This window comes from Muntiacus reevesi, chromosome 5 (assembly GCF_963930625.1).
Source record: "Muntiacus reevesi chromosome 5, mMunRee1.1, whole genome shotgun sequence".
Lineage (NCBI taxonomy): Eukaryota > Metazoa > Chordata > Mammalia > Artiodactyla > Cervidae > Muntiacus > Muntiacus reevesi.
In genome coordinates, this window is record NC_089253.1 from 98005957 (window position 1) to 98031144 (window position 25188).

The 25188-nt window shown below is 54.0% G+C and overlaps 2 protein-coding genes across 2 annotated transcripts in view; both read right to left on the reverse strand.

Annotated features, from left to right (window-relative positions):
- Positions 1–637: 637 nt before the first annotated feature.
- EFHD2 (EF-hand domain family member D2) lies at positions 638–18343 on the reverse strand. The gene is made up of 4 exons (XM_065936044.1): positions 17956–18343; positions 5218–5365; positions 3582–3716; positions 638–2391 (listed from the first exon to the last, which is right to left on the reverse strand). The coding sequence occupies exons 1-4, from the start codon at positions 18261–18263 to the stop codon at positions 2260–2262; spliced, it is 723 nt and encodes a 240-aa protein (XP_065792116.1). The 5' UTR covers positions 18264–18343; the 3' UTR covers positions 638–2259.
- Positions 18344–18764: 421 nt separating this feature from the next.
- FHAD1 (forkhead associated phosphopeptide binding domain 1) overlaps positions 18765–25188 on the reverse strand; it is a 171084-nt gene continuing 164660 nt past the window's right edge. The window contains exon 34 of the mRNA XM_065937152.1: positions 18765–18893. Coding sequence (XP_065793224.1) covers positions 18765–18893 — 129 coding nt within the window. The remainder of the gene's footprint in view (positions 18894–25188) is intronic.

Genomic DNA, 25188 nt, shown 5'->3' on the forward strand with positions numbered 1-25188 from the left:
GAGGGCGTCTTGGCGGGGCTCCCTGGTGCATCAGTCCAGAACCCCTGTGGCCTCGGTGACACTCCTGGTGCATGTCCTCGAGTGAACCTGGCAGGCAGGTGGCTAGATGGGTAGGGACGTGGGCTGTGGACTCAATGAACTGGAGCTGCCCCATTTGCCTGTGTCTCTTGAAAACCAAGACCGTGCCCCCCCACGCCCATGGGCTGACTGTGAGGATTAAATGAACTGATACACTGACTTATCTGGCAGTCTGGTGGCTAAGACTCCATGCATCCAATACAGGAGTCTCGGGTTTTGATCCCTGGTCAGGGAAATAAACCCCACATGATGCAACTAAGCACTTGCATTCCACAAGTAAAGATTCCAAGTGTGGCCACTAAGACCTAGCTCAGCCAAATAAATAAGTAGACAATTTTTTCCTTTTAAAAAAGAGCTTAGACGAGTCCCTGGTGACAGCCTGTGTGAGCATCAAACTCAACTTCTCCCCTTAGGAAGAAGGCCTGAGTCCCCTCTTCTCCCTGGCTTCTGACATGGGAGCCACCTGAGCAAATGCTGTCTCCGCACCCTGGTGACCTTGCCCTGTCCACTCCTTTCCCAGCCCCTCCCTTCTCCCACCCCAACAAGAACCACACACACATAAGAATATAGAATTTTATCTTATTTAGTTAAAAAAAATAATCGTACCACCGAATGAAGAAGTAGCTTTTTTTCTTTTTTGGTGAGATGGGAGGAGAGGAAAAAAAAAGCAATAAGCCCAAAGAAAAAGAACTTTTTATATTCATCTGTATAAACATATCCGCTAAGGCAAACGCAATCCAGGGCCAAGGCTGCTGCGCGGGGGCCAGTACCTCCTAATTCCTGCAGATTCTAAGGCCAAAAAAATAAAACCTCTGCAAGGCCAACAGGAGTTGTGTGGACTCTTGGGGCATCTTACTAAAATAAAGAATTATCGAGTTTAAAAAGCAGTGACGCTGTCACGACATACACGGAAAGTTGCATAACTGTGGCCTCGGCAGCCATTCACTTGTTTGGACTGGAGGACGGGCACAGCTTCACGACACAGCAACGGACACGGACACGCACACACACGGACACGCACACATGTGAGCGCGCACATGGGGAGCCACGCAGGGCCGGGCTGGTGGCACAGGCTTGGCCACAGCCCATCTGGGGAGGGGCACGGGGCGGGGGGGGCTGGGGGCCCCGTGCACCCTCAGGGGGTGGGTGTGACGGGACAGGTTCCCGTCGCTGGTGCCAAGGCGGTGAACGTCATTCGGGGAAGGATGGCGTGAAAGAGCCCAGCCAGGCCCCCTGCTCCCCACCACCTGGTCCGTGCAAACCACTTAAAGCACTTCTTGGACACCTCCTGGAGAACGGAGGCGTGCTGGTTTCCTTCCCCATGAAGGGGCCAAGCCCTCCCCCCTGCCCCCTCTTCTCCAGGGACCCTCTGGCTGCTGTGGGCCGGTATGGGGTGGGGGTGCGGGAACCAGGGAGTGGTGTTTCTGCCCCCAGAGCCTTCCCGGCCCATGATCCATGGCATGGCCGGCAGAGTGTGGGCCCGTGAGGTAGATTGGCAGAGCTGCCCCCTCACCCTGCCTGGCTGGGGCCCAGAGGGCTGGGGTTTCCATGTCAGCTGGGGGGCAGGGGTGGGGCCGGTGGGCCAGGGCCTTGGGTCCCTTGGCCAGGATAGCAGCGCCCCCCTTGATTCCAGCAGAAAGAGGAGGCAGGGCTGCAGGAACAGGTGCTGGGGGTGGGGAGCCGGGTGCCACCGATCAGCTCTCTGGGTCTGCGATTCTTGCCATCTGTCGCTCCCCCAGTCTAGGGAGGGGCCCCAGGGCCGCGGGGGCGGTGCAGCCTGCAGGTGAAGGGCAGGTGGCCTCTGGGGTGGGGAGGAGGTGGAAAGGGGGAGGCGCAGGGAGGAGAGGAGTGTGTATGGAGGGCAGCCCCCCAGCAGGGTGCGCCCTAGAGCCGGGGGCAGGCACGGCTGGGGCAGGCAGCGGGCAGCCAGGAGGCAAAGGAGCAGGACTGGCCGGGCAGCTGGTGTCGCGGCCTCAGGAACAGCAGAGGGAGCGGGGAGAGGCCAGGCCGCTCTGGGAGACCCCCTCGACCGGCTCGTTCACAGACATCTGTAGCTTTTTTAGCATGGTCCCTTCGGGCAGAGCTGAGGATCAAGCTGGGCCTCCAGTGTGCCCACCCTTGCCACCCTCGCCGGCCAGACCGGGTGCCAGGGCCGGGGCCACGTGGTGGGGCGCAGTCTCACTACTTGAAGGTGGACTGCAGCTCCTTGAAGGCCGCTTTCCGCTGCTTCATCTCCTCCGCCTGCTTCTTCCTCTCCTCCTGCTCTGCCTTGATCTCCTCCTCGAAGCGGCTGGACACGTTCATGGCCTGGACCTGGGATGGGGTCAGGTGGGAGTCAGGTGGTCAGGACCAGAGGAGGTCTCTCTGGGGTCTCTTCTAGTTCTGCTGTGCCCCCATCCCACCCCAACCAATGCGCTGCCTCCCACCATCCAGACCCTCGCCTAGGCACTTCAGTCACCTCTCTGAGCCTCAGTTCTTCCATTTAGAGCCTGGTAGTGATTTAGTCACCAAGTCGTGTCTGACTCGTGACTCCATAGACTGTAGCCTGCCAGGCTTCTCTGTCCATGGCATTTCCCAGGCAAGAATACTGAAGTGGGTTGCCATTTTCTCCTCCAGGGAATTTTTCCCATCCAGGGGTTGAACCTGGGTCTCCTGCACTGCAGGCAGACTCTTTACCAACTGAGCTACCAGGGAAGCCCATATTTAGAGCCTGGTGATTAATAAGTCTGACCTCATAGATATGGGGAGAGGATTAAAAGAGATAAGATACATTCAGTGGCTGTTGCAGAGTGTGGGTCCTGTAAATGGGAGCTTCTGATGTAGCTATTCTTATCCTGTTCCCGTCCTGGGAAGCCCAACTGAACCCAGAAACATCCCATCAATTCTAGAAGCCCAGAAGGAGGTGCGAGGAGGCCTTTAGAAGGAATGTTCTTAGCTAACATGAAGATGGGGAGAAGCAAGAACAGGCAGGAGCCCCAGAGCCCTGGCAAGACAGGATCCAGGAACCATACTTGTCCCCTCCACCTGAACCTGTGCCATGCCTGGGGTTGGCCTCTGGGGCCCATCACACTCTCTCCAGGCTGGGGCTGGCAGGGCCAGTGTCTCTGAGAGGCACTGGGAACCAGTGCTGTCTTTCTGGGCCTGCTCTGCTGTCTCTTGATCCCACCTTTTAAAGCCCAGTCCTTTGTGGGTAGTGGCTCTGTGTGCCAGGGTAGGGGCATCTCAAAGTGGTCCTTGTTCCCTCTTCAAGAATATACACCCCTGACCCATCCCTGGGGGAGAGAAAGGGGAAGCTGGAAAGGATCGCAAGCAGGATGGGAGGGGACAGAAGCCAGGAACAACATGGACCCTGATAGGCGTCAGCTCCCCATCTCCTGTCTGCGGCCGCAGCAGGGACAGGAAGGGGACATGCTGATCCTTCTGCTAACTCAGGATCCTGGTAGATCCCAGCCACCCACATCCTTAAGTGGGGTCAGGGCACCCTACAGCCCCCCATTCCTTACCTTGGCCTCAAAGAAGCTCTTGGCCCCCTTGACACCCTCGGTGGACACGTCGATCTCAGAGAGGCGGGCCAGCACGTGCAGCCCGCTGTCCTCCTGCAGCTCCCCGGCTGCTGCCTTGCGGAAAATCAGGAGGAACTGTGGCGGGGAGAACAGAACACTGATGTCATCAGGGAGAGAGTGGGAGGGGCCAGAACCTGCCCACCCCTGGACCTGCTACAGGCTTCCCTGGGAAGAGAGGTGCTCGCGGGCCTGGGAGCCAGAGGCCTGCGTTCTCCACTCTCCATGCTCTGTATTCCTGAACAGGTTGCTGGGCCCCTCTCTCTCTGGGCCTCGGTTGCCCATCTGTAGAATGGGAGGCTAGGTGACCTATCTCCTGTCCACCCCAAGATCACGGCTCCTGCAGGCTGCTCTGCCCGCGCTCAGCTCCCATCATAAGTCTCAACTTACCTCTTACCTTTGTCTCCACTGTTTTCTCCAAACCAGTCCACTTTAAATCCCATTTACTGAGCCCTGAAGGTACATGATTGTGCCCCTTTTACAGAAAGAGGAAGGCTCAGCACCAGAAAGTGATGGAGGAAGGACTTGAACCCAGGTCCTGAGTCCATACCACCACTGTGTGCTGCCCGCACCTTCCTCCCTGGGCCACTCTTCTCTTGCCTTGCCTCCTTTTTGCTTCCTGCTAGCTCTCCAGGGCCCACCTGAACGTCGACTCTCCAGAGGCCACAGCTGGCATTTAACCCTGTGCTGCCCCGGGGGGCCAGCGCCATTGCTATCTGGCTTGGAGCCTCAGTTTCCTCCTCCAGCAAACAGGTTCGCTCATGGCTCCCATCTCAGAGTGAGGCTGAGTGAGAGCTGGAGTGTGAAGTCACCTGGCCCAGCACCTGCTCCTCTTGGACCTGCAGTGCAAGTCCCTCCTCCATCTGCCCCTTCTTCTCCTCAGTCACAGCATCCTATTGTTTCACTCTCTGTGCATCTCCCCCTCTGCACGCCAGGACCCCTGGAGCACAGGGTCTTTCTCTGTACTCCCAGAGCCCACATGGGGTCAGGGATACAGGACTTCCCTGATAGTACAGTGGATGGGGAGTCTGCCTGCCAAAGCAGGGGACATGGATTCGATCCCTGGTCTAGGAAGATTCCCCATGCAGTGGGGCAAATCAAGTCTGTGGGCCACAACTACTGCGTATGCGCTCTAGAGCCCATGAGCTGCAACTACTGAGTCTGTGTGCTACAACTACCAAAGCTCGTGCACCTAGAGCCCATGCTCTGCAACAGGAGCAGCCACTGCAACGAAAAGCCTGAGCACCGCAACCAGAGAGTAGCCCTTGCTCTCGGCTAGTAGAGAAAAGCTCACGCAGCAATGAAGACCCAACACAGACATGAATAAAATTAAATCAATCAATAAATAAAATAAGTGCTCACTACATGAAGGAATGGATGGACCTTCTTCTCACTTAGGCATCTCAGAATCTCCCTGGGGACCTGCTCTATGATTTGCTGAAACCTCATTCAGCCAACAATAAGCCATTCAACAGTGGCTGTTCAAGGACAAGTAGCTCAATGACAAAGCAGGGGTCAGTTTCTCCCGACCACCAAGCCCCTGACAGTGTTGCCCCCCCATAGGGAGTAGGACACTCACCTCCCGGAAGCTGAGCTTGCTGTCAAAGTCCTCATCCACCTCCTTGATCATGTTTTTCAGGCCCAGGTGGGTCTGGGGGGCTCCAAGTTTCTCCATCATGAGCTTTAGCTCCATCAGGTCGATGAAACCATCCCGGCCGGCATCGTACCTGTGGGTGCAAAGAGAGGCCTAAGGACATCCTGACACCTCATACCTCACCAGCCAGAGAGGTGATAAGCCAGAGTGCAAGAACCCTAGGGGCTCAAAAGTCACCTCCTAGCGAGGACCTCAGCTAAGCCTGATTTGTGGCCCAGCAACTCCTTGGTTACCTCCGATGATGGGCAGCTCACCACGTGGCCTGGCAGCCTCCTACATCTCGAACAATGCCAACTTTTGGCCAAACCTGCTACACAGGGAAGCTGAAACCACAGCCCCTATCTACTGAGTGAGACATTACAAACAGGTAGGAAGATTCACAGTATCATACGGGGTACGAACTGGGAGGGTGGGCCTGATGGAAGAATGCACTGACCATCCTTTGGCACCTCCACAGGTCCTTGAGGGCATCTTGGCTCCATATCTCCCCCTCTCCCCGTCCCCACTCAGGAGGGAGGCAGAAGGTACATGTCTAAGGGTAGGGGCCAGGGCTCACAGGAGCCCTCAAAGAAAGCTTTGAGTTTTCTGGAAATGTGGCCTGGGGTGTGTTCAGAGAACAACTTGTACAGGGTGCCTGCAGGAGGGTACAGCGGTGGCTGGAAAGGCCTGAACAATGATTAGGTGATGACTGTGCCTCTGCCCCGCACATTTCGGGTCTCTTTTTCCTACCACCCATGGCCTGGCAGAGAGACAGACAGGGTGATGGGCAGAGTCTAAACAGCTCGCTCGACCGGCTTCCTTGTGGTAAGAGCTTGGGTCAGAGCTGCACTCCGGCCCGTCCCCTGGCGGGGGAGGTGCTGGGGTGCTGGGAGCACACAGCCAGGCGGATGTGGGCGCTGTTCCCGAAGCCCAGCCAGGCCCTCTTATCAGGCCAACCAAGCAACCACCCTGATTGACTCCTGGTGGGTGGGGGAGGGTCATCTCAGTGCTGGCCAAGTGGGCCTCCTGAGCCTAAAGACCTTCATGCAGTCCTCAAGGCCTCAAGATGGCTGGGTGACAGAGCTGGGGACAGTAATATGACAGACACTTTCTGCAGACTTGGAGTTCCCACGTAAACACTCATCTCATTTCTGTCCCCTCTTCAAGGGCTTCCCAACTCCTTTCCCCCATCTCCAGTTATACGTCACACAACTATGGACAAATCTGACAGCAACCAACTTTTGAAATCTTCTCTTTGTGCCGGGAAATTTACCTACTTCATGTTACTTAATCTCCTTCATTTAACACGAAGGCTCAGAGAGGTGAAGTGAGCTGGGGCTGGGCTTCTGTCCCACGTCTGGAGGGCTCACAGACCTGCACATGTGCTGGGCCCAGCCCCCCTGCACACGTCCTGGGGCTGCCAGCAGAACAGAGGAGCGCTGAGCGGAGCATGTGTGCGAGGGGTATAAATAGTTCACGAGCAAGTGAGTCAGTGGTTGGAAGTGACGCAGCACAGGGAAGACAGGTCTCTGGGAAGCCTGCAGGGAACATGGGGTCCTGAGGCCTCATCCCCCACCATGGAGAGAGGCGGCTACAGCGTGGGCAGTGGCCACAGCCCAGGTGGAAGCAGATAACGAGAGGATGCAGGGGAGGACTGTGGGACTTGAGAAGGTCAGGAAGGTCAGTGATCCCATGGTCCAGACTCCACTTAGAGCTGGAGGGGCCCTGTGGAGGGCACAGTGGAACTCCTCATCTTCCATCTTTGGAGTCTGTCTGCCATTTGGTAGCAGGCGGGGTGGCTGCTCCTTGAGCCTTAGTGAAGGGAACTGGAGCAGCCCTGGGGCGGCCCAGGAGGAGAGCAGCCCCACGACAGAGGAGTCAGTCTGTCTACGGTCAGTCATGCGGACACCCCTCCTCAGTGTCCCCAAGGAAAACAAAGCCCCGGCCTCTTTCTGAACTTGGGCTCCAGTGACGTTCGGCGATGACATGTCAGGGCTGGAGCAGACGGCCTGGCTTCTAGGAGACTGGGCCACTGAGCCTCCCGCCGAGGCCAAGAACCCCTGGTATGATGGTGACCCTTTCGTAGGGTCACTGCGGGGACTGAAGGGGTTCATATGTGACAAACACTTAGCACAGCGCTGGCTCCAGAAATGGCAGCTACCAGCACTACCATGAGACTTGGTTACCTTTATGAAGCTCCTACTATGTGCCAGGCAGTTTCTCTCTACAGCCTCTACGCTCAGCAATCCTGGGAGGTCAGTTACGGCCCCACGTGACTGATTAGGGAACAGGGACTATAAAGGTCTGGGCACTGGCCAGGGGTTCAGTCCCCCATCCCTGCGTTTCCCACACTTGACTCTCTCCACCGCCCCACTCGCCTTCCTGAGTCTCAGCGTTATTTACTGCTCAAGTGTTTCTCCCGCAGCCAGGGTGGCTCAGTTTCAGAGGAAGTGCAGATAAAGTGTCCACACTTGGACAGAAACGAGGGCTCTGAATCTTGGTCTCTGGCAGCTCCCAGGCCTGTCTGGGCTACAGCTCAAACCGCGGCCTGAACCGCTGTCTGCGTCAATCAAGCATCAATCAATTACCGGGTCTGGGCTCCCGCCCCCAGGGGGACAGTGCTGGCTGCAGTGCCGGAGAGTCAGTCACCAAGGGGAGGTGACAGGGAGTAGGGAGAAGCAGGTGCTGGGGTGGGAGTTGGGGCCCCAGAGGTGGCAACACTGGAACCCCCCCCACCCCCTGCCGTCCAGGGAGTGGACATCCACCACGTGCCCTGGGCTCTGATGTGGGCGGGCTCTGGGTCATTGGATCAGTTAGATTCTTCCTAGGTAAACCCTAGAGGTTTGTGCTCACAGAACCTCTGCTGAAACTGACCCGAGTCCAAACCCCAGCTCTGCCATCTGTGGGCCAGGTGACCCTGCTCAAGTCACATGACCCCAGGCGCCTCAATTTCTCCATTTACACCGTGGAGATCAGAACCATCTCAGGCTCAAGGCAAGGGTTAACAGAGGATCCACATAGATTCTGAGCACAGAGGCTGGCCCACAATAGGTACTTAATTAATACACATTAATTACAGTACCACTGCTGAATTATTATTATTAACATCTATCGTTAGGGTTTGAGAGTAAAGGAGATTATGGATATATAAAATGGGCTTTCCAGGTGTTGCAGTTAGTAAGGAACTTGCCTGCCAATGCAAGAGATGTGGGTTCAATCCCTGGGTTGGGAAAATCCCCTGGAATAGGAAATGGCAACCCACTCCAGTATTCTTATCTGAAAATCCCATGGACAGAGGAGCCTGCTGGGCTACTGTCCACGGTGTCACAAAGAGTTGGACATGACTAAGCCCATACTGAAGCTGAAGCTCCAATACTTTGGCCACCTGATGCGAAGATCCGATTCGTTAGAAAAGACCCTGATGCTGGGAAAGATGGAAGGCAGGAGAAGGGGACGACAGAGGACGAGATGGTTGGACGGCGTCACCAACTCAATGGACATGAATTTGAGCAAGCTCTGGGAGATGGTAAAGGACAGCGAAGGGGAAGCGTGGCATGCTGCAGTCCATGGGGTCACAAAGAGTTGAACACGACTGAGTGAACAACAGAGCTCACACATGTACGCATACAAGGTTATAAAACACCTAGTACGTAATATGTGCCTAAAACCTGCTAATTTGATTATAATAGCTCCACTGAGAACTCTTAATGTGCCAGATACTAGTTAAGTACTTTGTACACATAATATAAAAACAGTGATAATAACAGTGGTAAAAAATACGATTTCTTCCCCACTCCTGAAGGTGTATGGCTGGGAAGAAATGCTTGCTGTAGAGTGGCCTGGAGGTAGGGGGTGAACAAGATGAATGAGGGGTCCCACAAGCATCTCCCCTGAAGGTCCAACTACTTCCATCTCCAACCCCCATTAGGCTGGATTCAGACACCCTGCCACTTGGGGAGGTGGAGAAATATAATCTTTTGCTCTCTCACTGGGCAGAGAGAGAGAGAAGCCCCAGTCCTGGGTGATCCTCCTGTTCCTCCTCTGACAGAGAGGGAAGTGAGAAAGAGGGAGACAGTCACTGTGCCACCAGCAGGAGGATGCCTGGCAACCCAGGAGGGAATGGTGTTAGTAGAATGCTGGGAAACAGGCATATCCCTGGCTGGGGAGACCCTCTCTTCCAACAGCCCTTGCCCTGAGCTGGAGCTGAGGCTACAGGTAGCTCAGAGGATCCAGGCAAAGACTCTGTACACAAGATCCGTCTGGATGCCTGGTCTACCCGCTTCATGTCATGTAGGGAAACTGGGGCCCAGAGTGGGTAGCAAGCAGTCCAGGGTCACACAGTTAGAGATCAGCAAGTTTCCAAAAGCTGTAAACTTTCCTCCCTCCCTACCTGCCTGCTTCCATCTTCTTGGTCCCATGAGAGGTCCTGAATTCTCAAGCCTGCAGGGCTGGGGGAGGCTGGGCTGCGAGGAGAGGCTTGGGACCTGCCTGGGAGGACCAATTCCATCCGGAGGGACTGACAACAAAGCTCCTGGGCTGGGAGCTCAGCACTTTTCTCCAGCACTGGAGGGAGGCTGCTGCACCTGGCACTGTGCCCACATTCCTACCCCCCTCCCCCTGAACAGTTCTCAACAGGGAGGGCTCAGCTGCTGCCGCCCCGGATGCTGGTGACAAAATCCCCTCCCATCTGTCCTTGAAAATGGAGCAGCGGCCACCACCCGGGCAGACTTTGCCCTTTGGGGCTGCAGGGCCCTCTTGGCGGATTGCTCCTCCTCCTCTGGTTCTGATAACCTGGAGTTTCGGGGCTGAGCAGCGGCTGGCTCTGATAGTGTGCAGGGCCTGCCCCGATTTCATAACAATATTATCATTAGTGGCTCCTGGCTGAGCACTTACTAGTGGCAGGCACTATCCCAAGGGCTTTGTGTCAGATCCTCTCAGGAACTTGGTGAAGCAGGCGTAAGCATCCCCATACTACAGACAGCAGATTGAGACTCAGGGAGGAAGTGACTTGACCAAGATCACAGTTAATAAGGACATACTTGACGATCAGAACCCTGACCTGAGGAAAAACATGTGCTTTTAACTGCTGTGCTGTGTTCGGATGCCTATAGACCCTGTACCAAAGAAACTCAGGTTGGGAGGGATACTGGAGGCCACCTAATTTAGCCATTCAAGAGGGTCAGATCCCCTAATGCAGCTTTCCTGCTTGAATACCTCTGAGGATGGGAAGCTCACTGCTTCACTAAAACAACCCATTTTGGCTTTGGAACTCTCTATTAGAAAGTTGCTCTTTCTAATATGACCCTCCAAGCTGTCTGTACTGTCTGATGGCAGAGTGAGGAGCCATCAGAGCCACTGCACAGGGGCAGGGGGCAACAGTTGGGGTTTGGGAGCATAGGGGACCCCAATTCTCTCCCTTCTGGTTCCCATCCCATCCCAGGCCTTTGTGGGTGGTCCCTCTGCCCATGGGGGTTGCCAGGAGGACAGACAGCTGGAGACAGTGGTGTTTATGGACCACTGAGCCCCCAGGCCCACCTGACTTTGGCCCCAGTATTCAAAGAACTGGTCTTCCCCCACCCTGTCTGGGGAGGCCTCAGTGGCACCTAGGCCTCTACTCTTTGTCCTGAAATGGGAAGGTAGGAAAGTTCTAGACACCAGGGAAATTCTGGCCTTGCTACTTGTTACAGCTGGGTTGGCCCGGCCCACCCCCTGGTACAGGTAGACACCCAGAGGCTCGGGGACAACAGTTCAGCAGTGCCCATCCGTTCCTACACTCCCCACCCCCAGGCTGCCTGACTCAGGTGGGGAAAGCCCAGTCACTCACCACTTCCTCCAGCCCTATCTTTAGAGTCTGACACTCGATCTGTTGCCCTGTGTCAGTGAAGGAGAGGGTGTATGAGCGTGTATGGGTGAGTGTGTGGCCAGGGTGGGGCTGATGCTTCCCCTATGGCTTCCCAGTGAGTCCAAGGATCAAGTGGGTACCCCCCCCCACCGCCCCAGCCCCGGCTGATGGCAACCTGCTGGGGGCTGTCAGGGCTTAGGACATCCTAAACTCGGGTTTAAGCATCTCTCACTGAGCCCTACCCTGGGAGGGCAGCTCCCTCCACTGGTAGCAATGGCAGTGGGTCTCCCCACAGCCTACTCTTAATAATAATTATTATTATAACAGTGATTGCAAAGGACATATACCAAATGTCTAATATAACCCAGTGTTTATTACTTAAGCTTCCCTCTTGTTATTGCCTCACTCCCTAGACTCAGGAACGGGGCAGGGAGATGGCTATGGGGTGGCCCAGTGCTTCTTAAACATTAAAGTGGATACCTGGTGAGTCTTGCTAAAATGCAGACTCTGATCCAGTAGGCCTGGGGTGGAGCCTGAGTGTCTGTATTTCTAACCAGCTGATGAGGATATGCTCCTAATAGGGTCCCATGGGAGCAAAGGACTTGGAGTCAGAAGGATCAAGTTCAAATCCTGTCTCTGCTCCTCAGTCACAGAAACCTGAGACTCAGTCTTCTTATCTGTGAAATGGGTGAAGACCGTCTTATAGGATGCTGAGAAAGGATTAAACAAGAGGCAAAATTCCTGGAATGGAGCGGCCCCAGTGGTCCTCTCTCTCCACACAGCTCAGGAGTCCCCAGGCCTGGCTCTGTCTGGCTGCACCTTTCTGGCCTAGAACCCTCACTTCCCTAGAGTCCTAAAAAAGCGGAAATCAGTCAAAGAGAAGACTGCTGTGCAGACAGAGGGACCTCAGCAGCTGGAGGGCGTGGGGTTGGCTTTGCAGAAAGGGCCCCAGGCAGCAAGGCCTGGTCTGCTAGAGCTGAACCCAGAGGCACAGACAGAAGGCAGGAAGGCGCAAACCAAAAGGGAACCAAAGGTCCCCGGGGGTTGGGAGAGGAGAGATGACTCAGAATCAGAAGGGAAGTAGGAGAGCAGAGGACAGGCCTGAGGCCAGAAAACCCTCCCTCCCCAGGGGTGGGGCTTCTCCCCAGAAAGTCGGGCTCCTGGCTGCTGTAGGGGCAGGACCCAACCTCTGAACCCCCAGAGGGTTCCCTCTCCCCGTCCCCCACCCATAAACACAGCCCTCACTTGGTCTTGGGAGCTCCCTGTAGGCAGACCTGGTTTTAACCCTGGGGAGAAGGACAGCACCCACCTTACTGGGCTGGTCTGAGGATTTAATTCAGTTCCTGAAATAATACACTGGGTCCCATGGGCCTGGTGGCTCCATTTAACAAGGAGAGGGTGTGGAGGCAGGGGGCTGGCTATGGAGGGCTGTCATCATAGCATCCTTCAAGAGAACTTTCAGTACTCTTTGTAGAGACAAAGAAATGGAACCTGACATTTCCAGCCCTGGGGGCCCATCCTCTCTCACTCGCAAAGACCCCTCTATGCCATTGCTCTTCATGACACTGTAAGCTTCTTGAGGGCAGAGATCTTATTTTCCCCTTAATTCTCTGGAACTTGCATACAGAAACTTAACAAAATATGATCAAAGGTGTGAACCCTACATTTTTCAAAAATGTCACCTATATTTTTAATAACCCACCAGCCAGACATGATGGTGGACTCTTTACAAAGGTTCAGGAGGTTTTTTCTTTTGGCCACACTATGTAGCTTCTGGGATCTTGGTTCCCGGGCCAGGGACTGACCTGGGCCCTTGGCAGTGAATGTGCAGAGTCCTAACCACTGGACCAGCAGGGAGTTCCCCTGGACTTTCTCAACTTAATCCTCAGGACTTTCCAGGGGAAATAGACTCGGAGAAACTTTGGAGTACCCACCTGCTGGGCAACGGCACACGGAGCCAACTAGAGTCCTAGTTTTGTGTCATCCCCGGGCTGCTGGGTGCTCTTCCCTTTTCCCTGCCACCTGCCTTCCACGTAATTAAGTGATAATGAATTTGAGTCCCCATTTTTGTTATTTACCAGAGCCATATGTAGCTGTCAATCAAAGCTTCTGTTCCGCAGGAGGGAAAGAAGGTTCTCATGCCGAGGCCCGTCACTCGGGCCCAAAGCAAGAGGGCTGTTGCCAGCCTGGCAGGCTGGGCAGCTCCGTGGGGGGTAAGTGGAGGCAGCCAGTGGCTTTTTGGAGCCATCTCTGCGCCAGCCACCACTGCCAGGGCTGGGGATGGTAGTGACAGGAACTTGGTGAGGACTTATTCTGTGCCAAGCCCAGGGTTAAACACTTTATAATAACCGTGGGAGGTGGGGGCTATTGTTCTCCCTGTTCTAGGGTGAGGAAGTGAGGCTCAGAAGGGTTTAGGTGTCTTGCCCCAGGGCCCACAGCTGGGATTCCAACCCAGGGTAGCACACTCCAAAGGCCCAGCGCTTAACCACTGCACCAGACGGTCTCCCAGAAAGGACGAGGGGGCTGTGCTGGGGGGCGGGACGGGGGGCGCGGGGTGGTGCTGTGAGCTGCAAAAGCCTGAGGAGACACCAGGAAGGTGGAGCAGGTGGAGGGGAGGGCAGGGTGGGGAGAAGAGAGGGGCACCGACTGTTCTGACGCAAGGGGTCATGAGACGAAGTGGCTGGGGACGAGGCTGGGCCAGGCAGGGAACTAGGGCATCTTCCTCAGATTCCACAGCAGGTTCAGAATTACATGGCTGCCTGCCTCTCTGGCAGGTCTCAGCTTACAAAACTCCACAGAGCCCCAGGCAACAGCCCCAGGCTGTTGCCAGCCCAGAGGTGGCGGCCTTGAGGCTCTCTGGGGCCACACCCCTGGCCTTTGCCTGGAGGTCTCAGTCTGACTGTTTGCTACCCTAGACCCTGTGGACTGTAGCCTGTCAGGCTCCTCTGTCCATGGAATTCTCCAGGCAAGAATACTGGAGTGGGTTGCCCTTTCCTTCTCCAGGGAGGTCTTCCCGACCCAGGCAGGACCCTAAATGAATGAGCAGACAGAGGATGGGAGAGGGTGGAATTAAAGGTGATGGGAGCAACATGAGGCAGCAAGGGGAGGGAGGATTGAGAGTCGAGGTGCCTCCAGGTGCCTGGCACTATGCCAGAGCTCTGAGTGCATCACTTGCCTGCAGCCCCTCCCTGAGAAGCAGGGACCATTGTCCCCATTGTATAGATAAGGATGCTTTGGTTCAGTCATTGAAAATCTCCCCATGAAAGTCACTACACCTTCCTGGGCCTCAGTTTTCTCTTCTGTAAAATGGGGAGAAGGGTTGATGACGACCCCCCAAGGTCTCTCCCAAATGGAAACTACCGGGAGTGTAAGGTCAGTGATAGTAGAGAGCCTGTCCATCTTCCCTCTGCCCCCTTTCTTCTCCCTCCATCTCCACCCCGAGGAAGAATCTGCTGATGACTACTGAATGGATGAACTGGAAGACCCCAGAAGGCAGTTCTGTCATCCAGACAGCTCAGGATTGCTCAGACATAAGGAGGTCACTGCTGAATCATCTTTGAGAATCATCTGTCACTGTGCTCCTTTTACAGATGGGAAGACTGAGGCCAGGGGAAGGGCAGGCATACTAGGTCATTCAATAGCAAAGCCCCGCTTCCTAGCTCCTGACCTCCAAGGCAAGTCCAGCTCCCAGTTCCCTCTGCTCTCTCCCATCTCTTGCACTCTGATTTAGGGGACAGTTTTCTAGGAGGCCTGGGCTCCCCTCCCCTCTGCCATGGGGGCTGCAGATCAGGGTGGAAGTCTCTCGGCAAAGCCCTGGCTGTGATCCTCCAGCCCTGCTTGGACCCAGGAGGCTGCAGCCCCTCTTGGATGGCAGAAGCAGAACGGGGGTTTTGTCTTCCATGAGAGCCTGTCTGTTGGCTGTTCACAGCCGGTACTCGGCTGGGCTGGGCTGGCTGGCACAGTGAAGCCTTGTTTCCTTGAATACAAAATCTGCTGCCTTCCCTCCTCGCCAGGGCCCCCGGCGGGCTGCACTTCCTTCCCTAGAAGTCCAGCTCCCTGGCCCCTTCCTGCCCCCCTCCCCGACTCCATCCCTGCCAAACAGCACCCCATCAAGCAGCAGTGGTGCTAAGAGGGGGATCCAGGGGTTCAGCTCCGCTCAATTTTCACCAAAGTATCCCTCGTCAAACTCATACCAAAAACAGCCTCCGTAAAAAAGTCAGCTTGTTCTGCAAACGCAGGTTCAAGACCACTCCCCAAGCCATGTGCTCCTTCTAACCAAGCTGCAGCTTCCCATTTAGTGAAAGTGTTAGTCGCTCAGTCATGCCCAACTCTTTGTGACCCCATTGACTGTAGCCCACCAGGCCCCTCTGTTTATGGGATTCTCCAGGCAAGAATATTGGAGTGGGTTGCCAGGCCCTTCTCCCAGGGATCTTCCCGATGCAGGGATCAAACCCAGGTCTCCTGCATTGCAGGCAGATTCTTTACTGTATGAGGCACAGGGAAGCAATCCCAAGTCCCTGCTCATTTGGTGTGTCTGGGTTCTCCAAACTGTTCCTTCTTTTTATTTTTCGTGGGGGTAGAAGGGATGTCATGGAAGCCCAAGAGAAGGAGGTGGTGGGTCCATGTGGGGGAAAATCAGCCATGAATATGGAAGGGGGTGCTGGGTGATCTTTCTCATTTGGAGGCAGACATCTGTGATGGGAAACCCAGGAGGGAAGAACATGAATTCTGGAGTCACAGGCCTGGGTTTAGAGCCTGACTCCATCATTTTCTAGCTGTGTGTTCTTGGCAAATTACTTCACTTCTCTGTGCCCAGACTGCCCAACTGCGCCACAGTGGTGATGACAGTTCTGTCATGGGGTGCTGGGAGGAATGGAGGAGCTCCTTAGTCCCTGGGCAGTGTGAATACAGGGATCAAGCAGCTGAATAATCTCTCCTGTACTTCCCTGTGTGGGGGTGGGAGGAGGGGGGCGGCAGAGTCTACAAGGAAGTTGCCCTCTATTGGGTCTGGAATCCTGGAACTCCTGCCCTTCTGATAAGGCCAGTCTTCGATCATGATAAAACTTGAGAAGATCTCCTAAACCAACACCCTGCAGGCAAAGGAGCAGGCTCCTCAGGGACCAGGGGTGTCCGTGCAGAGGCCTGGGGTGGGGTTAACGACTCAGTTCTGCCCCAGGCTGACCCTCGGAAAAAAGTATGGGGTTCCCAGCCATCCAGGTCTGAGAACCAAAAAACCTCTTCCCTACAGTGGGGGTCAAATGCAGAAGCAGCAGCCGCAGCAAGCAGTGAGAAGTGGGAAAGAGCCTTTCTCAAACTGGGGGGTTGCAAAACACCCTGGGCTTCCTGCTTGCCGCTGGGTCACACTGCCCCAGCCTGCCCCCACCTCCTGCCCCAGCCAAGGTGGCTGCCAGACCTCCTGACTTCCTCACCTAAGACTTGACCTCAGGACAGGTCTACCTTTTTGGATCCATTTCCAGACCTATTCCAGATCACACCCCCAGGGCTGTTTTCCCCTCCAGGGGCAGGGGCCATGGGCAACAGGAGGTGGGTGGGGAAGAGTATCAAAGGGAGGGGGGTTGAGCACCCTCACAGCCCCCACCCCTACCCCAACCCCCACACTGCTGGGGGGCAGTGCATCTGACCATCTCAGTCCCAAGAGGGTGAACCCAGGGGTGGACCCAAAGGGGATCAGGAAGTTTTTCTCTCCAGTCATTTAAGAGATTTAAAGTTTTTTTTGTTGGAGGAGGGGTAAGTCCAGAGGCCTCAAAGTACCTGTCCAACCTGCTGAGGGCATGGGGTGTGGAAAAAGGGATGGAGGAAGGGCTGAGGTGAGAGCCACTAGCCAAGTCAGATAGGAGGTGACCCTCTGCAGGGAGGGCAGGGTGCACGCAGTGGGGGAAGAGGGGAAAGGAGAGATGGGGCCTTCTGACAGAAAGCAGGGGCCAGTGACTGCAAAGCTTCAGGGTGGTGAGGGCAAGAGGAGGGAGCCGCAGTCTGGAGAGGGAGGAGGGGACAGTCCTGACCGGACGATTGGTGGTGGGGTTTGTACAGACCAGCGGAGTAGGGGGCAGGGAGGAAGGGGTCCCTCCCTGGGGAGATCACCTGAGGGTCAAGGGTTGGGGGCCTGGCTAAAGGAGTGGATGGGAGTAGAGGTGAGAGGGGCTGAAGGGTCTTTGACCCAGTTTGCTGGTAGATGTTGAATAAGTGCAGGGAAAGTGGGGGAGGGGTCTCGGCCCAGAACCCACGTTGAGGGGGATGTGAGATAAGCGGAAAAAATGAAAGAGCCCCAGCCAGTGAAAGGAACGGTCACCTTTGTTGAGGCGCTGGAGGGTGGGGTGGGTGTTTCTGACCCGTGTTTGGGGTGGGGGTTGGTTGGGAATTCAAGTAGCTGAGGAGGAGGACACAGAGGCCACGGGGTCCCCAGTCTCAGTGCGCGGGTGTGGAGAAGCATCACTAACAAGACAGGGGTCCTAGGCCAGAGATCCGAGCTCTCCAGACCCACGCGAATGGTAGCGATGGGGGCTCGCGCTTCTCTAGAAGGAGCCGCGAGGTTCCCTACTCCGTGTGCGTGCGGGTCGGGTACCGGGGGCAGCGTCACCGTGAGAAGGGGTCGCGTGCCAGGGGCCGCGGGTCCCCAGACCCATAAGCGTGGTGGGGAGGAGGTCCCGGAGCCTCGTGACTATCTGGAAGGGATCTGGGGTCCTCGCCTCTGATGTGTCGGGGATCGGGGAGCTCGGCTGGCCGCACGGGTCACGGGACCGCGCGGGGTCCGGGGTTCGGGGGCTCAGGAGCCGAGGCCGGCTCGCGGGGTGGGTGGGGGACAGGGTCGGGTGGGCACTCACTCCTTGAACATCTTCTCCATGTCCTTGATCTGCTTCCTGGAGAACTCCTTGAACTCAGTGTAGGGGTTGAAGACGCGGCGGCTGGGTGACTGGGGCTCGCCGATGCCCTGGTTGAGGTCGGCGCGCCGCAGCAGCTTGGCGCTCAGCTCTTCGTCCGCGCTGCCCAGCGCCTCGGCCGTCTCGTCGGGCGCTCCCGCCGCCGCCGCCGCCGCCCCGTTCAGCCCGGGCTGCTCCGGGGCCTCGCCGCCGCCCTCGCCCTCCATCTGCAGCCGCCGGCTCAGCTTGCTGGCCAGCTCGTCCGTGGCCATGGTGGCCCGCGCGGCGCTCGCCTCGGCCCGGCGTCTGCTCGTCGCGCGCCCGCACCGCCTCTGGCCGAGCTCTTCCTCTTCCTGACACTCCCCACCGCCAGGCACCGCCCCCGAAGGTGGGACTTACGCCCCTCGCGGGGCCCGCCCGCTCCCGCCCCCGATCCTGGCCCAGCGCAGCCCGCGCCTGCTCCAGCTCGCTCGCAGAGGCTCGAGTGTGCCGGGGGCGCCGGGCCCGCCACCATACCCCCCCCCCCCCCCAGTCAGGTTGGGGGACGCCGTGGAAACCCATCCCCGCTCTCCGTCCTCACTGTGCCAACGGAGCGGGAGGGGTCAGGCGATCGAGGCGGGAAGCAAGTGGGGGGTCCTTCCCTGCAGTTTGGGCGTGGGTCTGGGACTCAGGGGGGCGCCGTCCCCAACCCCTTCTCTGGAATCCCCACGCCGTGAGGTCGTAATCTCGTGTCGGCGTGACACCCTGTCGGTTGCTATGGAGACCACTCGATGTTACACACTGGCGCTCCCCGTGAGGGCTGCGGGGCTAATGAAGAAGGTGGACTCGGTGTGCAGGATACCCTGTGTAGATGTACCCGCAGATGCAGCCGCCGCATCTTTTGGAAAGGGATGGACCAGCAGCTGCGAGGGAGATGGCGTTGGGCCTCAGTCTTGAGAGGTCCTCGGAGACAGGGGGCGAGAGCAAGGGAGAAGGGCCTGGTCTTCTCCCCGCGGGTCAGCACATAACATGAATGACTTGGCAGAATAGCTCCCGGGCCACGCAGTCGTCTGTGACTTTATTTCAGGGGAGCTGGCAGGGAGATCTTGATGTTGCCATTTCAGTGGGGACCTCAGAGAAGAGGTGTCCTCTCCCAAGACTCAAGGGGTGTCAGGAAGAGGCCAGACAGAGAATTTCTCTCTGTGGTCTGGTCTGTCACCTTAAAACTTCCAGCATCGGGACTCCTGCAGGGGAGGAGAGGGGCTGGTTGATAATACCAATTTCCAGGCTCCAATCCAGAAAAACAAAACTGATCTCTGGAGTGGGACCCAGAAATCTACATTTTAACAGACACCCAGGGGCGTTTGGCTACATGAAGTTTGAGAATCACTACTATGCTTTGCGCTTATTCTCTAAAATGTTAGGATCATTCTCAAGACTCTGCAGAAACAGCTTCCCCCAGAGAAGGGATGGGCTTATGGCCTTAAAAAAACCAGTGCTCTGGAAACAGCCCTTGAGAATGTAAAACCAGCGAGCTGTTACAGACTGATTCCCACAGAACAGATCCTCAATTGATATCTGTCGATTTCCCACAGTTTAAGAATATTGCTGGGACTCCCCTGGCGTTCCAGGGGTTAAGACTCTGCACTTCCAATGTATGGGTTCATTCCTGATCAGGGAGCTAAGACCCCACATGCCTCCGGGTCAAAAAACCAAAACAGAAAACAGAGGCAGTGTTGAAACAAATTCAATGACTTAAAAGAAAAAAAATGCTTTCCTTAAAAAAAAAAAGGATATTGCTAGAATTAATTTTTTTGGGCTCCAAAATCACTGTAGATGGTGACTGCAGCCAAGAAATTAAAAGACACTTGCTCATTGGAAGAAAAGCTATGACCAACCTAGACAGCATATTAAAAAGCACAGATGTTACTTTGCCAACAAAGGACCATCTAGTCAAAGCTATGGTTTTTCCACTAGTCATGTATGGCTGTGAGAGTTGGACTATAAAGAAAGCTGGGTGCTGAAGAGCTGATGCTTTTGAACTGTGGTGTTGGAGAAGACTCTTGAGAGTCCCTTGGACTGCAAGGAGATCCAACCAGTCAATCCTAAAGGAAATTAGTCCTGAATATTCATTGGAAGGACTGATGCTGAAGCTGAAACTCCAATACTCTGGCCACCTGATGCAAAGAACTAACTCATTGGAAAAGACCCTGATGCTAGGAAAGATTGAAGATGGGAGGAGAAGGGAATGACAGAGGATGAGGTGGTTGGAAGGCATCACTGACTTGATGGACATGAGTTTGAGTAAACTCCGGGAGCTGGTGATGGAAAGAGAGGCCTGGCGTGCTGCAGTTCATGGGGTCACAAAGAGTCAGACACAACTGAGAGACTGAACTGAACTGATAATTAATTTAAAAGGCATTTTAAAAAGAATAAAATTGAGAAAAAAACTCTTCAGGGTTCAGAAAATATGAAATTTTCATCAACTTATTTTTGAGAAATGTGTTGGACTGTTTCTGAGTTCAATAAAGATATTCAGCTTAAATGATGTGATTTTGTTCTTCTTTAAGTTTGGAATTAAGTTTCTGCTGGTCTTGGGCAATTTGGTCCAGCTACTTTTAAGAGCTAAGTTTCTGTACCTCCCATGTGTTTTCTTCAAGGACTCATCAGAGGCAAAATAGTTGGGTTTTTATTGAATGCAAAAACCTGGGGACATGGTATAGATCGAAACTTTAAAAATTATGCCTGCAAATGCTTGGGTTTGCAAATTCTAAGCTTTCCTTTTTAGGCAGTTAATTACTTAAAATCTGATAGACCTCAATTTGCCCCAACCTATGATTCATAATGGGTCTGCATGAAATAGGGCTGCCTTTATTATGAAATGTTTTGTTTCTGGGAGCCAACTTTTTAGCAGTGAAGGATTAGGTTAGGGTTTGCTTTTGTGAAGAACAATTTACATGTATGTAAAAAACCTGGGATTTTGGTTTGGATTATTCACACAGACTCTTAAGTATTAAATGCTCTGGTCAATTGCCCATTTGGCTTGTGTGAACACAACCCTCTGGAGGCAGGGCGGGCTCCGTGATGCACAGTTGGGGGAATTCCTGTTCATTACCTATTGCATCATGTAAAAGAGGAGCAGAACACCAGACCTTGTGGCTCTTATGCTCAGACAGAGCTCAGGAAGTGCTGCCCAATGGGCGAGCCCTTTTAACACCTCTTGGGCTGATTCTGTCACTAGTGTTCAGGGGTTGAGGGGTCTGAGGCTCTGGGACTGTGGAGCAGGAGCTCAGGCTGCTTGGTGTCTGTCTCATTTCAGAGGCCTTGTTGTCTGCTCCAAAGCTGGAGATGCATGCTGGATTTTATTTGAACTCTTTCCTTCTGAGGTCATTGGACTTCAGGAAAAGCACTTATTCAGAAACCAGAGAAGTAGTGGGGGGAAGAAAACTCTGGGATAACTGATCATCCCTGATTGCTAGTGAAACTTCCAGGAACCACCCAGCTGCCTGTCCATTAGGGAAAAATCACTTCTGAGTGACCCTGAGTGCTGTGCCCCAAGAATGGATTTGGGCAGAAAGAAATGCTCTGGACTAGTTATGCATGACAACATTTGGTCATGTGGAAAGAATGATCTTCAGGAAAAAATCACACCCTCGGCAAAGGATTTTTACAGAGGCAGGGGTGAGAGAGAGCCGATTCTGACAATATTCCAGCGATGAGGGAGCTAGGCAGACTTAGTCATCGTTGACTTATGTTTTTTAGCTTCCTCCCACATCTACTTGTGTAACTGTCTTTTGGGGAGGGGTAAAGCAATATTAAGAAAAACAACAGCCCTTTGAAAAACAGGAGGGAGACACAGGGAGGAGTTGGGAAGAGCTCTCGGGTGATGGGGGCAGATGTAGAGAACTTTGAGGGGCATTCCAGAGCTGGATAGGACTGGGTGGTCCCTCCAGCCTGAGATGCTTGGAAAACAAGAAAGGATTAGGGAGACCGGAGGAGATAGAGTCAGTTCATAAACTACAGTACTCACTTACTTGGCACTTTATAAACACCGGTTTACTCATTCATCATCACAAACCCTCCATGGTCACCAGCAAACCTATGATGGATGGAGAAAGGTGCACAGAGGTCAAAGTTGAGGGACAGCCCAGATACCCATTTGGAGCGATTGGAGGAGTGACAGCAAAAAATGAGGTCACAGCCTGGTTGGTCTCAGAGGCTTTCTCACCTCCTGCCAAGTCTGGAAGCCATGCATAGCGGGCAGCGGGCGAGCTGCGTCAGGAGGCGCTCACAGGACCGCAGAGCGGGGCAGGTGGGAAAGGGTGTGATGGGGCCAAGGCCTGCAGGTGGTTGCTGGTCATTAGAAGCCAACCTCTCTCTCTCACAAGCTCTCTTTCTGTGGTTATCTTGGATGTGTTGAATCTACTTGAAAATCAAGATGGTCTTTCTAATCAGTTGCATATGCCCAAATGGACAGGCTGGGAGAAGAAGGCTGAGCGTGATTTCTGCTTCTGTTAAACCCCAGGCAGTTCTGTGTCCAAGTTTAACAACTTGGACACAGCTTAAGTCTTAGCCCTGTCTTAAATGCTCAGAGAGAGAGAAAGAGAGAGAGAGAGAGTGAGTGTGTGTGTGTGTGTGTGTATCTTGTGGCTTAAAACCCAGCAGTGTTGCATCTACAGGGCCTTCCTGGACCTTTGCCAAAGATGGCAATAATATGGGCAGCTGATTTCGATTTTCATACTATTCTATGAAAACAGTGTGCATCTCCATCCAGGCAATCAAGACCTATTTATTAAGTGTGTTGCGCACCAGGCTCTGGTCCTGGAATTCTCCCGGCCATGTGCAAGAGTGGGAATGGGGGTGGGGAGAGTGGGACTAGCCAGTTTGAAGAGTGAGAACTGTTGGACCCACGCTGGGGGACTGACAACGGCTATGACTGTTCCAGCTAACAAGCCTCTGGCTGGGACTCAGTATTTATAACCACCCACAATGACGCTGTTCGTAAACTATCCGACACCTCCCACCCCACCCTGCCCCAGCACAGTTTCCTGGGGGAAGGGACCTGTCTGTCTGGTTCAGCTTCGGCTCCTCAGTGCCAGCATGGTGCCTGGCCCAAGGTCAGGTTGGAGAAATCAAGGTTGACTGAATGCATGATGGCCTGCTCTGCCTGAGGGCTCAGGATGGACTGGGTGTTTTCTCCTGTGTCCCCTCCTGAGCATCCGGTGGCTGGTTTTCAGGTCTCAAGGTCACCGCTAAGAAAGAGTAAAGTGACACTTCTGTGCACCCACATGACTCAACACAAAGTTAACAGGATCTCCTGGACAACAAACCTCTCAAGTATCTGTCCCCTGCTCCTCTGAGGACAGCATCAGCAGCATCAGATAGGGATTGCAGCCCTGTGACCTGCTGGTCCTTGGGCATCGATAAGGCCCAGAGGTCATTTAGAGCTCTCCGCTCAGCAGACAAGCTGGAAGGAATAAAAGGAGAGTAGGGGTAAACAGTGCATGTGGCCGCTGCAGGGGAACATGAGGATTTGGGAAACTGGAAAGCAGGTTGTCAAATTAGCACAAAGCCGAGGCAGGCAAAGTTGGTTGGAAGAGAGAGCACGGTGCCCAGGCCAGGGACACCTGAACTCAGGTAGTAACTAAAGAAATTAGGGGACTCTGAGAAGGGGCGAGTAAGCCAGGATGCCGAGAGGAAGGGATTTGTCATGAAGTCTTATTTTCTTCAAGCTTGGTTCAGTGGAAGGCAGTTCTCCTGATTCACCTGTGAAGCTTCCTATTGTTCAGATGCAGGGCTGTGATGGTGAAAGGCAGTGTTGCATCATGGTTAGGATCTGGATCTGGAAATCCCTTTGGGGTGATTTAGGGCAGCCTGTTTTACCTTTCTAGAGGCCTCAGTTGCATTGTCTATAAATGGCAATGGATCTCTCCTCCCGGAGTACTTGAGAGGATTAAATGAGAAAATTTATGTGAAGTGTTTAGTGAAGTGCATGGTTCATAGTAGAAGCTCCAGATGCTCTCAGTGATGGAGATGTTGATAAACTGGCTTCCTGGTAGTTATGTGGCAGGCAATAGCCATGCAGATGTTAACAATCTAGTCTGGGTAAGTGTCTAACATGGGTCTGGCACATCTGGCCTCCTGACTATCTTTATAAATAAAGTTTTTATTGGGACACAGCCATGCTCATTTGTTCAGTTATCATGCTACAAAGGCAGAGTTGAGTAGTCATGACATTGACCCCATTCACAAAGGGAAATGGCCCTTTATAGAAAAAGTTTGCCAACCCAATCTTCATTGACCAGTAGATAACAAGCTGGTTCCTAGACTTCACTGAGGAAAGCGCTGCATTGGGGCAGTTGAGTGTGAAGTCTGAGCTCTGAGGCTTTTTCTCTTGGGCAAGTAACTTATTTCTTATTGTTTTCACATGTGAAATAGGAGTGATATACACAGTGAGGACTGAAAGTGATAATGTCTGGGCTGTGCTTAGCGCAGGATCTGATGGCTGGCAAGGATGCTCTAACAAGTTTGCAATTATTAGCTATTAAAATTCAATTGTTGAAAGGCACAAAGAAACTTCCAGAAAAGGGTAACTGTTGTGTGCAGCTCTCTCTAGAGAAGGCCCAGCAGGAATCTCATAGAAAGCCAAAAAAGAGGATGGGAATGTTACAGGTGAGCTCTCCCAGGCAACACACCCACTAAATGATCGATTCCACTCCTCAGGTGAGCAGCGGGTCAGATGGTGAAGACAGGGGAGCAGAGGTGCAGGCTACGAGATCTAGCACAGTATCATTAGTGCCTGGTGCACACTCAGTCAGTTCAGTCACTCAGTCGTGTCCGACTCTTTGTGACCCCATGGACTGCAGCACACCAGGCTTTCCTGTCCATCACCAACTCCCGGAGCTTGCTAAAACTCGTGTCCATCGAGTCGGCGATGCCATCCAACCATCTCATCCTCTGCCATCCCCTTCTTCTCTCCTGCCTTCATTCCTTCCCAGAATCAGAGTCTTTTCCAATGAGTCAGTTCTTTGCATCAGGCTCATAGTAGGTACCCAGCATTTGTTGCCTGAATGAATGAAGGCTGATTGTTTAACCATAAAAGTGATTGATCCGAATAGAGTACCTCTGATGATTAGACCACGGTGAGCCAGAAGATAAAATTTCTGCCTCCAATTTCTTAGGGTCTTAGGAATGAAAGCATTATGAGAGTAAAGTCAA